Below are 13,825 nucleotides of genomic sequence, written 5' to 3'. Positions count from 1 at the left end.
GGACTGAAGGGTCTGTTTCCATGCTGTACATCTCTATGACTCTAAGTCATTAAATACAATCTGAATGTGAAAAGAGGAATGACTCTGTAATGGTGACCATAAAAAATAGATAATCAGAAAACACCCACTTAGGTCACTTATGTAATTTAGAGAAGGAAATTAAATAGCCTTAGCTGGTCTAGCCTATATGTGACTCTAGACACAGAGAATTGGAGTTGACTCTTTACTGCCTCTGAAAAGGTATAGCAAGTAACTCAGTCATATTCAAGAAGGTGGCCTACCACATCCTTCTTAAAGGGAGTTGCTGATGTGCAGCAAATACTGACCTTTCAACAATGCCCAGATCCTGTGAATAAGATTTCTTTAAAAAAAGTTTACCTTTTATTATAAATGAAAAGTAATTAGAGAAAGAGAATTTCCAATTGTACAGCGGTCTTCGTGATATTGCAAAATGATTAACAACCAATGTTTTGACGTGCAGTTCTCTTGTTGTAGGCGAACCTGGCAGACATTTTATATATGACACGATGTCAGCTAAGTAAATTAGGTCAATGTATTCTCGGTTCTTCTCCAGAAGATTCACTTGCATAATGTGTGGTCTGTGACAATGTGGTACTCCACTGAAGTATCAATATATGAAGTCCTGGAATGGGCCATGTAGCTATAGTCTTCTCATTCAATGAGTAGTACTAACTTTGAAGAAATGCACTGTGGTTACTGATTAATAGTGCAGTAAATTACATCATTTGTCCTTTCAACCTCTGGAGCCCAGAATTGAATGTAACACCACCAGGTCTTTTGAAAGTTACTTTTGATGAGTGTCCAAATTCTATACTAAACATGTTTTGACAGCCTCATGTCAGGACTTAATGGATTGGTGTTAAAAAGCTGCAAAAAACTGGTGGTTGGTCTCCAAGAATTCACAAGGGTGATAACTGTAGCAAATGGTGTTGTGCAACAGGGATTACTTTGCCAGTTAAGTCCAACAACTACATTATGGACTCATGGAATGTCTTAGTCGCAAAGACACCAATTATATGGTACCGAAAAGAGAAAAGTGGGGGATAAAATTAAATCAGAATCTGAATTATTTCATATGAAGAAGTCAACAGAATAATTGATCATCTAAAATATATATATGTGTATTTGAATGAGATTTTAACACATGCAAAGCACAAAGATCAGGAAATAGGGATTCTTTATTCCAATGGCATCAGGTCATCACAAACAGGAAGGGAAATTAAGGATTAGCAAGGAATTATAGAGTGTCAAAAAAAATTTTGGAAACAAACCTTCAGTATTGACCAAGTTTTATTTCATTACATATGCTTATGTGTAAGAGTTGACTGAATTCTTTGTCTAATCTGCTCCCTCTTCCTATCAGTTCTGCTTTCACCAAAAACACAATTTTTTTCCCCCCACTACGAGTCCATTTGACTATTGCAGCTGTCATCCCTCATTGTCACCACCTACTGGTGGAGGTCCCAGTGAACTGTTCAGCTCCCTTGCTCAGTGCCCTCTATCACCATCGCCACCTGCTGCTGGAGGTGCTGTTACACATAATTGATTCAGTTTGTTCCACAAGATCTGGGATGGAAAACAAAAGAGGAACTGTTCATAACCATACTTGTCCATAATACCTACTCAGTATTGACTAAGCTGGTCCAATCTGGCGCTTAGTGAAAACGCCCTTATATAATGAACGTGCTTATATTGGATGTGCATAAAAGGAGGTTTCACTTCCACAACTTAGACGGTATTAACTGACCAGTTTTCTTTAAAGAAAAGAGTTTTATACATTTGCTGGAACAACATTTCCTTCAAAACATCAATTAATAAATAATAAAGAACATTATTATTTAAAGAGGCTCCATAGTGAATTTTGTGGAAACCTTTCTCCAGGTTGCCCACACTAAAATAAACACAAGAAGTTTTACTGCCTCAAAGCACTGTTTATTTTGTATTTTTAAGTAGTTATGGGCAGCACCCCATTGTATTTGCTGTGGTACTGTTGCAGTTTCTTTTAATATTCTATTTTGTATCATGTGTTTGAATTTCTCTGCCTGTTCAACATGTACAATTTTTCTTCCTCCATTGAGATTCCAGACTTTACTTTAAAAGTTTTGCACTCTCAAGTAATTATGTTAGTTTCTTCCTATCACTCATGTCTTACATGCCTCAACAACTTGGAAGCTGACACATCATCATTATAAATCTCAGGCTATCACTGCAACAAATTATAGAATTAGAGCTGCAGCAGACAAGGAGGTCATTTGTTCCATCATATCTGTGCCAGCTCAATGGAGAGCCTATACCAATTAGTCCCACTTCTCTGTTTTTTGTCCTCTTAGTCCTGCGGTGCTGGCTGCGTTAGGTATTTGGTTTTGAATCTGCTTTGACTGCCCTTTCAGGCAATGCATTCCAGATCACAAGAGCTCCTCTCGTTCTTAACCATTCTGCTAAAAACATAAGGACATCAGGAGTAGGATCAAGAGTAAAGGATCAAGCCTCGGGGGCTTGCTGCCCAGTTCAATGAGATCATGGCAGAACTTCTACTGCAACTCCACCTCCTACCTACTTCCCATATCTCTTGATTCCCAGACCAGTGGGAAATCTATTGACCACAGTCTTGAAGTTAATGTGAAAGCATCCCCATTCTTTTATAAAGAAATTTTTCCTCATCTCATCAACTCCGAATCCTGATGCTGTGTCCCCAGGTTTGAGATTTCTCAGCTGGGAAACAATCCCTCATTGTCTACCTTGTCAAGTCCCTTCAGAACCTTGCAAGTTTCAATTCGATTAGCACCCATTTATCTAAATGTCAGAGAACAAAAGCCCAGTTTCAATTGTCTGTCATCATCGGACAATCTTCTCATCCCAAAATATCATCTAGTGAACTTTCTTTTGATATGGAGACTAAACTTTCATGCAGCAATCCAGGTGTAATCTCACCAAAACCCTTTATACAAAATTTTCTTCTTGTATTGCAGTCCTTTTGTAGTGAAGGTCTAAGGATAATTTGCCTGCCTAATTGCTTGCAATACTTCAGGCGACCATACTGTGTTTCTTGTATGAATACATCTGAGTTCAACATTTAATAGTTTCATGCCTTTTAAAACAATTCTGTTTTTCTTTCTCTTTTCTGTTATTCTGCTGGATACGTTTCCTGTCCAAGTGGTTAGTTAAGACATATGAAGTGACCTTAAATTTCCACATGGCACAGCAATTTTGGCTATGGCTCTCCACTGTCGTATTATTTCACTTTGAAGTTTACCTATTTTTGTTACATATATTATGTTATCTGTATGGTTTAAATGTCGTATCTCCCTGAACATATTTTTAAAGATTATATATATATATATATATATGTGTGAATTTTTAGTAATTACAATGAAAACACTCTTAACGTTGGCATCCTCTACCAAGTTAAATTTAATTTTAGTCTTTTGTTCTAAGTATTTACTTTATTTATATATTTATATCTATTTTGTTGCCCCGTAGCTGCTGTTACTGAGTATCATTTTCCACTCTGCTCTCAATTCCCACCCTGCAGCCAATTCCTGCTCTCACCACAGCCCTAGCTTCACTCTATTTAGCAGCACAATTTGTTTTGCAATTCATCCAGCTCTGTGCTCTTGCTAAATACAGGAGACAAAACCAGCTTCTGTTCAAACCAGCTCACACATATTATGCATATTGTTCATCATGTTTCCTTTCTTGACCAATTTTGATAAAATTGGCAAAATAACTAGAGAGGACAGGAAGAGAATTTTTTTTAATGTAGTGAGTCACAATGATCTGAATGCACTGCCTGAAAGGGCGGTTGGAGCATTCAATAATAACCCTCAAGAGGGAATTAGAGATATGTGTTTCCAAAGAAATGTTTGTTTTGATATAAAAATATTGCATAGCATGATGTAATGTCACGTGCTTTTTATGCAAGTTCTTCAATGGAATATTGACAGATGCTCTTCGGCAGAGTGGCATTGTTAATTGTTTTTGATTTATACAGATAGCAAAGGTGACTTATCGATATGGTAGGAATGAGCTCACCATACACACTGTATCAATCAGAGAACATGTAAGTTGTAACTGCACAGAGCTGGCAAGACATCAACCAAGGTAAGAGGTCACTTGGAAGTGTCTTCAGGAGACAAGATAATGCAAACTAATGTTTTGTGTCTTTACAAAGCATTGCATGTTTGTCACTGTTGTTACACATGAAAATTATTGTTCAATCTGTGCATGAAAACCTCCACAAATGATCATGAAAGAAATTACCACTATTTGTTTTAAATTATGTTGTTTGAGGAAGAGGTTCAGATAGACCCATTGGACCTTCTGCAACCACTGGGTTCAAACCCTCAGCCAGAAGATGGTGTTTCCAACAGTGCAGGATTCCCTTAGTAACGTAATGATATGGCAGACTAGATCATGTGTTCAAGCCTCTGTGATGGGTCTTGAACTCTCAATCTTCTGATAGTGACTACTGAACCAAGACTGACAAGTAAAGGTATTTTCTCATAATAAGTTAACTATACAGAGACATGGAGATAGACTCACTGATTACTAAGTTTTTCTTTGAAACCTTTTGGTTTTCCATGTATCTGAATTACGAAGAATGTTTTGTGTAGGATTTCTGAAATTGATATTTCTATCCACTGAGAACATCTAGGATCCATCCAATTAATATATTTTAATGAGATAAAATTTAAACTTATTAGCCAATTTTTGTCTAATGTGGCAGCAAAATGGCCAAAGTGAATTATGGAACTTAGTCAATGACCTGTCTCTCGTTCAGGACAATGATAGGTAGACAATCACAGGAGTCCCATATTATAGAAAAGGAGTTGGATTACCTCAATAACAAACTTCATTTATATTTCACCTTTTAATGATATAAAATGTCCCAGGAAACTTTTCAAATATTCGAGTCATAGAGTCATACTGCATGGAAACAGACCCTTTGGTCCAACCAGCTCATGCCAAACTATTTCCACTTGCCTGATTTTCCTCCAACCTTTCCTATTCACATACTTACCTAAATGTCTTTTAAATATTCTAACTATTCCTGCTTTTCCTGTGGCAGTTCATTCCACATACAAACAACTCTCTGTGTAAAAAGGTTGCCCCTCATGTTGTTTTTAAATCTATCTTATCTTACCTTAAAAATATGCTGTCTAGTTTTGAACTCCCCCACTCTAGAGAAAAGACCCTTGCTATTCATTTCATCTCTACTCCTCATGATTTTATCAATCACCGCCCAACCTCCTACACTCCTGTGAAAAAAAATCCCATTATTTGAAAATTGTGACACCGAGCCACAGAAGGAGATATTGGACCAGATAACCAAAAGCTGGTCAAAGAGGTTGATTTTAAGATTTATTCTGAACGAGAAAAGAAAGCCACTCATAGCTGTGAAGGAGGGTGAGGCCATGGAAAGATTTAAAAACAAAAATATGAATTTTAAAACCAAGGCTTTGTTTAACTCGTAACCAATGTTGGCCATGGAGTACAAGGGAGAAAATAGTTGGTGCAGGTCAGGACAGGGAGCAGAGTTTTGAGCAACCACAAGTTTGTAGAGAGTAGAATTGGCCATATACTGGAATAAACAAAACTCAACATTAACCATAAACCAAAATTGGGCATCCATAAGGTGCTTTTGGCCTTCAGCAGCAGCAGAATTGTAGTCAATCACAATCTGTTATCATTATAGTATAGCATTTACTCCACTGTACCATTAAGGTTGGTTCAATAAAGTATACTGGGAGACATGCCAGAAACAATTCTATGCATACCTATGTGATCCTACAGCTACAGGACTACTTGGATATCAAATAGAACATAGAAAAGTACAGCACAGAACAGGCCCTTTGGCCCACGATGTTGTGCCGAGGTTTAATCTGAATGTAAAATATAATAACCTACGCACCCCTCACTGCTCTCCATGTGCCTGTCCAGCAGTCACTTAAATGTCCCTAATGACTCTGCTTCCATCACCACTGCTGGTAACGCATTCCATGCAATCACAACTCTCTGCGGAAAGAACCTACCTCTGACGTCTCCTCTACACCTTTCCCCTAATATCTTAAAACTATGACCCCTCGTACCCATCAATTCTGCACTGGGGAACAGTCTCTGGCTATTGACTCCATCTATTCCTCTCATTATCTTGTATACCTCAATCAGGTCTCCTCTCTTCCTCCTCTCCAGAGAGAAATGTTCGAGCTTTTTCAACCTTTCTTCATAAGGCAAGCCCTCCAGTCCAGGCAGCATCCTGGTAAACCTTCTTTGCACCCTCTCCAAAGCCTCTGTATCTTTCTTATAGTAGGGCGACCAGAAGTGGACACAATATTCCAAATGTGGTCTCACCAAGGAGTTGTAGAGCTGTAGCAAAACCTCACGGCTCTTAAACTCGATCCGCCTGTTAATGAAAGCCAAAACACCATATGCTTTCTTAACAACCCTATCCACTTGGGTGGCAACTTTGGGGGAATCTATGTACACCCAGATCCCTCTGTTCCTTCACACTGCCAAGAATCCTGTCTTTATTCCTATTTTCAGTATTCGAGTTCGACCTTCCAAAATGCTTCACTTCGCATTTATCCAGGTTGAACTCCATCTGCCATTTCCTGTCTTTGTCGTGCTGCAGCCTGCAATAGCCCTCGATACCATCAACAACACCTCCAACCTTTGTGTCATCTGTAAATTTACTAACCCACCCCTCAACCTCCTCATCCAAGTCATTTATAAAAACTACAAAGAGAAGAGGCCCAAGAACAGAGCCCTGCAGTACCCCACTCAACATTGTCCTCCAGGCAGAATACTTTCCACCTACAACCACTGCCTTCTGTCAGCCATCCAATTCTGAATCCAGATAGCCAAATCTCCCTGTCTCCCATACTTCCTGACTTTATGAATGAGTCTACCATGGGGAACCTTATCAAATCCTTTGCTGAAATCCATATACACCACATTCACTGCTCGACCTTTGTCGACCTGTCTTGTCACCTCCTCGAAGAACACAATAAGATTTTTGAGGCATGACCTGCCCCTCACAAAGCCATGCTGACTGCCTTTAATCACTGTATGCTTTGCCAAATAGTCATAGGTCCTATCCTTCAGAATTCTTTCCAAAACTTTGCTGACCACAGATGTAAGACTGACTGGTCTGTAATTGCCAGGGATTTCCCTATTACCCTTCTTGAAAAGAGGAACAACATTCGCCTCCTTCCAATCCTCCGGTATGACTCCCATTGAGAGTGAGGAAGTAAACATCTTCGCCAACGGCTTAGCAACCTCCTTTCTTGCTTTCCGGAGCAGCCTAGGATAAATCTGGTCTGGCCCTGGGGACTGATCAATATTAATGTTTTCCAAATTTTCCAGCATATCAAATTTATCAATCTTGATCTGATCAAGACTGTATCCCAGCTCCTCAAAGTTTCATTGACAACAAGATCCCTTTCCTTCGAGAAAACTGAAGCAAAATGCTCATTTCGGACTTCCCCTATCTGCTCAGACTCCACGCACAAGTTCCCTACGTTATCCCTGATCTGCCCTACCTTCTTCCTGAGCACAAGCACGTGCAGTTGACAGGGCTATGTGATTCCACATTCAACATAGCTGTACAAAGCTCTGCAGTTCTGTCTCATCCAGTTGTAAATTGTGGTGGACAGTTAAACAAATCACTGGAGGATGAGAATCCACAAATATCCCTTCTTCCCTAAAATAGAGGAGCCCAATACATCAGTGCAAAGGACAAGGCTGAAGCTTTTGTAACAATATTTGGCCAGAAGTGCTGAGTTCTTGGTTCCCATAAGATTCCTAGCAACACAGATGCCAGTCTTCAGAGTCTGAGTTCATGAAACTTGAATATAGTTGATGCAATAAAGGCTGATGAAGGGCTCCTGCCTGAAACATCGATTTTCCTGCTCCTCGGATGCTGCCTGACCTGCTGTGCTTTTCCAGCACCACTCTAATCTTGGTCCAATGCAGTTGCAACACTGGCATCTACCTGACCAGATGGAATATTGCTCAGGTGTACCTTGTATATAAAAACAGACTGAGGGAAGATGGTAATATAGTGATAACATTATTGAATAAGTTATACAGAGACACAGGCTACGGTGGCTCAGTGGTTAGCACTGCTGCCTCACAGCACCAGGGATCCCGGTTCAATTCCCGCCTCGGGCAACTGTCTGTATGGAGTTTGCACATTCTCCCTGTGTCTGCGTGGCTTTCCTCCGGGTGCTCCGGTTTTCTCCCACAGTCCAAAGATGTGCAGGTCAGGTGAATTGGCCATGCTAAATTGCCCGTAGTGTTTGGTGCATTAGTCAGGGGTGAATGTAGGGGAATGGGATTGGGTGGGTTGCTCTTCAGAGGGTCGGTGTGGACTTGTTGGGCTAAAGGGCCTGTTTCCACACTGTAGGGAATCTAAAATAAAATCCTGCCATAACAGGTGGTGAAATTTGAATTCAATAAAATGATCTAGAAGGTAAAACTAATCCAATGGTAATTATGGAACCACTATTCATTGTTGTAAAAACCTATTTGGTTTACTTAAGGGAGGGAAATCTGCCTTACTTGATCTAGCCTACACGTAACCCCAGATACATAACAATGCAGTTTATTCTAAGCTACCCACTGAAATGGCTTGACAATTCAGTTCAATGGCATTTATAAATCAGTAGCAAATGCTGGCTTGCTGACAATGAGCATGCACCTTGAAAGAAAAAGAATTAAATCCAACCAATTACCTTAGCCTACTTTCAATCATTAACAAAATGATGAAATACATTATTTATGATGCTGTTAAATTGCATTTGCTCAGCAACATCTGCTCAGAGACACATCAATAGATTCCACCAAGGCCCACTCAGCTCCTGACTTCATGACAGCCTTGGTTGAAACATGGACAAAACAGCTGGATTCCAGAGGAGAGATGTGGAGGTGACGGCCCTTAACAACAAGGCATCTTTTGACTGAGTGTGGCATAAAGGAGCACTAGTTAAACTGGAGTCAATGGGGAAACAGATGAAAATCTGTCCACTGGTTAGAGTCAAACATAGCGCAAAGGACAGTGTTTGCTGTTGAAGGTCAGTCATCACAGTCTCAGGACATCAGGATGGTTCAACCAATCAACAGCTTCTTCGTCAATAATCTTCCCTCCATTGTGAAGTCAAAAGTAGGGACGTTCTCTAATGATTGCACCATTCACAACTTTTCAGTTTGCGTCAACACGTAGCAACACCTTATAAGTGGCAAGTAACATTGCACTGCCAGGCAATGATCAGGCAACAAGTGAATATCTGAGCGTCTCCGCTTGTCATCCAATGGCATTAACATTGCTGAACTCACACTTACAACATCCTTGGTTTACCATTACGAGATTCTGAACTGACTAACAATCTAAATATATGACTGCAGAGTTATATCAGAGATTAGAAATGCTGCCATGTATAAATCCCATCTCTTATCTGTCCAAAGTCTGCTCACCATCTACAAGGCACAAGTCTGAGATATATTGGAATACTCCCACTTGCCTGGGTGAGTGCAATTTCAACAACACTCAAAGTTTGACACCATACAGGAAATCCTGGTGAAGAGCTAATGCCCGAAACATCCATTCTCCTGCTCTTCAGATGCTGCCTGACCTGCTGTGCTTTTCCAGTACCACACTCTTGACTCTGGTCTCCAGCATCTGCAGTCCTCACTTTCTTCCACTATCCAGGACAATACAGCTTGCTTACTTGGAACCACCACCACATCATTCAACAGTTACTCCATTCACTATTGGCATCCAGTAGCAGTGGTGTGTACAATCGTCAAGAAGCAATCAAGCAACTCACCAAGGCTCCTCCAACAGCACCTGCCAGACCCGTGACCTCTGTCATTGAGATGAACACAGGAAGCAGATGCATAGAAACATCATCACCTGCTTCTTCACTGTCACTGGGCCAGAATCCTGGAACTCCTTTCTCTCAGCAGCAAGGGTGTGTCCGTTCACTTCTAGGACTACATTGATTCAAGAACATGACTGACCACCGCCTTTTCAAGGACAAACAGTGATCAGCAATAAATGCTGATCAAGCTAGGGCTGCCTACATTGCATGAACACATAAACAAAATGTTTTGAGGTAGCAAAGGTAAGGACAAGGTTTCAATTTCCATCATAAACAGGATTTTTCCATTCTCATGTCAAAGTGTACTTCACACACAAAGTACTTAGAGATATCTTCCATCTCCTCTCTACTCAGTTGTTATTTTCTTCCTTTGTTTAGATGCTAACAATTTCCAATGACTTTTCCTTTCCTGTAATCCCAGGACATGTGTGAGTGCCTAATTGACTCACCATCTGATTTTCTCTTCATTTTTTGAATAAAAAGATTTTGTTTAAAGCTGATTTCCACATCTCCCTGCATTAGCCTGATTAGGCACACTGTCAGTTCCTAAGGTCAATCAGGAAAACAAAAATGTTGTTTTGTTCGGAATTCTTTCACTGCTTTTCTAGCAGATGTGGTTAATTCTGCCTTGTTTATCAATCATGCGGTTGTTTTGTCTTTGGCACTATTGAGAGAATGTTTCAGAAACAGGGATTAAAAGAAAAGCTGCAAAATTCATCTGTGATTTGAATTCTCTGTTTTTGGTGCATCAATCAAAGCATTAAAAGATGCAATTTGTTCCCTTATGTCATGTTGACTTTACAGCCCTCTATTAAAGTTTAAGGGCTGGGGTTTCATTTCTCAATGGAGGTGCAAATCAGGTCACACAATGCAGAACTTCATTTTCCTTTCCTGCTAAAACAATTTCCTTCTGTATTTGTGACCGCTTAACATTTCTGTGTGGCCTTTTCCATGGATTCGGAAGGCCTAGGGTGCGAAGTACACATAGGTACATGCCTGTATGCATTTTGGAACAATAAAGACAATACCTCCTTGGTGAGTTTGTGATCACCATAGGAAGCCTGCTTATGAATTAGTCATATTCTAAACGTAACAAAAGAATTTTTTCAAACCTTCAAATACCACTATTAGATGCTGCATTGGAATGAAGGTGTTTTTAAAGCAATGATTCATCATAGAGCTTTGTTCCTCAATGGTCTATCAACCGTTACATTGACCACCATTGTGTTACTGTTGCCATGCATTACAGTACTTCTTCTATCGGTGAAAGTGTCATTCAAAAATGTAGAAAATGAGTTTTTAAGTTTCTCTGACTGTGACAAAAAAAATCCTCTGCGTTTTTTATTGACTCTTGGGATATATGACTAGCTTGGTGTCACTTAGAGTAGTGTAATTATTATCAAACTTCACCTCATTTATGACTAACTTCTGATGGTTAAAATATTGTAATACTGCTTTACAATTATATCTTTGTTCAAAGTATCTCTTTGCCCATCTGACAACTTTCTAATATGTTTCTACTGGTTGTGACATCATCCAAGCTGTCCATTGGTGGCACGGTGGCACAGTGGTTAGCACTGCTGCCTCACAGCGCCAGAGACCTGGGTTCAATTCTCGCCTCAGACGACTGACTGTGTGGAGTTTGCACGTTCTCCCCGTGTCTGTGTGGGTTTCCTCCGGGTGCTCCAAGATGTGCAGGTCAGGTGAATTGGCCACGCTAAATTGCCCGTAGTGTTAGGTAAGGGGTAGATGTAGGGGTATGGGTGGGTTGCGCTTCGGCGGGGCGGTGTCGACTTGTTGGGCTGAAGGGCCTGTTTCCATACTGTAAGTAATCTAATCTAATCATTTGACATTTCCTTCTGAATGGTTTATGCAGGTTATTTCTCCTCTGTATTTTTCTTCTCAATAATCTATTCATCAATTTGAGGCTACGTTGTTTAGTGTCAGATTGCTATTCATTGATGTGATTTTATCTTGCACACACTAAATTGTACTTTTACAGGTATCTTACTTTAATATTACTGAAGTATTGTTGAACACTCTTCATTTATTTTTGCTGTTCTCTGATTTGTCTGCAGCCTACCTTATTGATTAAATAAGACATAGAAGCAGAGGAAGGCCACTCAGCCAATTGAACCTGCTCCATCTTTCAGTAAGATCATTGCAGATGATCAACTCCCACATTCCTAGCCTTTCGTAGAGTCATAGAATCATACAGCACAGAAACATAACTTTCGGTCCAACCAGTCCACATTCCCAAACTAAGCCAGTCCCGTCTGCCTGCATTGGTCTACATCCCTCCAAACATTTCTTTTTCATGTTCTTATCTAAATGTCATTGAGTCATAGAGACGTACAGCACAGAAACTGGTTCTGCAGTCCAACTTGTCCAAACTGACCAGATATCTCTAATTAATCTCATCCCATATGCCAGCATTTAGATTACATCATTTAAACCCTACCTATACATGTCCCCATACAGATGCCTTCACCACTTCCTCTGGAAGTTTGATCCATACACGCAACAACCTCTGCATGAAAAAGTTGCCCCTTAGGTCTCTTTTTAAATCTTTCCCTTCTCACCTTAAATGTATGCCCTCTAGTTCTGGACTTGCCCAGCTTCGGAAAAAGACTTTGGCTATTTGGGGTGGCACAGTGGCTCAGTGGTTAGCACTGCTGTCTCACAATGCCAGACACCCAGGTTCAATTCCAGCCTTGGGTGACTGTCTGTGTGGAGTTTGCACATTCTCCCCGTGTCTGTGTGGGTTTTTTCCGGGTGCTCCGGTTTCCTCCCACAGTCCAAAGATGTGCAGGCCAGGTTAATTGGCCATGCTAAATTGCCCATAAGTGTTAGGTCAAAGGGAAATGGGTCTGGGTGGGTTACTCTTCAGATGGTCAATGTGGACTTGGTGGGCTGAAGGGCCTGTAGGGAATCTAATGTAATCTAATCTATTCACCCTATCCATGACTCTCATGATTTTATAAACTTCTGTAAGATGACCCCTCAGCCTCTGATGCTCTAGGGAAAATAGTCATAGCCTATTCAGTCTCTCCCTATAGCTCAAACCCTTTAATCCCAGAAACAACCTTGTAAATCTTTTCTTAACCCCCTTTCAAGTTTCACAATATCTTTCCTATAACAGAGAGATCAGAACTGAATGCAGTATTCTAAAAGTGGCTTAACCAAAGTCATAATGGCCATAACATGACCTATCAACTCTTTTACTCAATGCACTGATCGATAAAGGTAAATGCATTATCTTATCTACCTGCAACTCCACTTTTAAAGAAATATGAACCTGCACTCCAATGTTTCTTAATTCAGCAACACTCCCCAGGTCCTTACCATAAAGTATTGAAGTCCTGCTCTGATTTGCCCTACCAAAATGTAGCACTTCACACTTATCTAGATTAATCTCCACCTGCCACTCCTTGCCCCATCAGCCCATCTGATTGAGGTACCATTGTACTCTGAGGTAACCTTCTTTACTGTTCACAACACCACACCAATTTTGGTGTCATCTGCAAACTTACTAACCATACCTCCTATATTCACATCCAAATCATTTATACAAATAACAAAAAGCAATGTACACAGCACTGATCCCTGCGGTACGTCACTGGTTTCTGGTCTGAAAAGCAACCCTCTACACCAGCCTTTATCTCCTACTTTTGAGCAAATGTTGTAACCAAATGGCTAGTTCTCCCTGTATTCCATGTGATCTTACCCTGTCTACCATGCAGAACTTTGTCAAACACCTTACTGAAATCCAACATCCACTGCTCTGCCTTCATCAATCCCCCTTGTTACTTCTTCAAAATACTCAATCAAGTTAAGGAGACACTACTTCCCACGCACAAAGCCATGTTGACTATCCCTAATCAGTCCTTGCTCTTCCAAATACGTGTAAAACCTGTCCCTCA

At 40.4% G+C, this 13,825-nt stretch overlaps 1 protein-coding gene across 4 annotated transcripts in view; it reads left to right on the top strand.

The window, feature by feature from the left end:
• LOC140464232 (platelet-derived growth factor subunit A-like) overlaps positions 1-13,825 on the top strand; it is a 90,695-nt gene that overhangs the window by 68,074 nt on the left and 8,796 nt on the right. For all 4 annotated transcript variants that reach the window (XM_072559076.1, XM_072559074.1, XM_072559075.1 and 1 more), the window contains one exon: positions 4,013-4,122. In XM_072559076.1, coding sequence (XP_072415177.1) covers positions 4,013-4,122 — 110 coding nt within the window. The remainder of the gene's footprint in view (positions 1-4,012; positions 4,123-13,825) is intronic.

Source organism: Chiloscyllium punctatum, chromosome 39 (genome assembly GCF_047496795.1).
Source record: "Chiloscyllium punctatum isolate Juve2018m chromosome 39, sChiPun1.3, whole genome shotgun sequence".
Lineage (NCBI taxonomy): Eukaryota > Metazoa > Chordata > Chondrichthyes > Orectolobiformes > Hemiscylliidae > Chiloscyllium > Chiloscyllium punctatum.
This window is presented reverse-complemented; position numbering and strand designations above follow the sequence as displayed.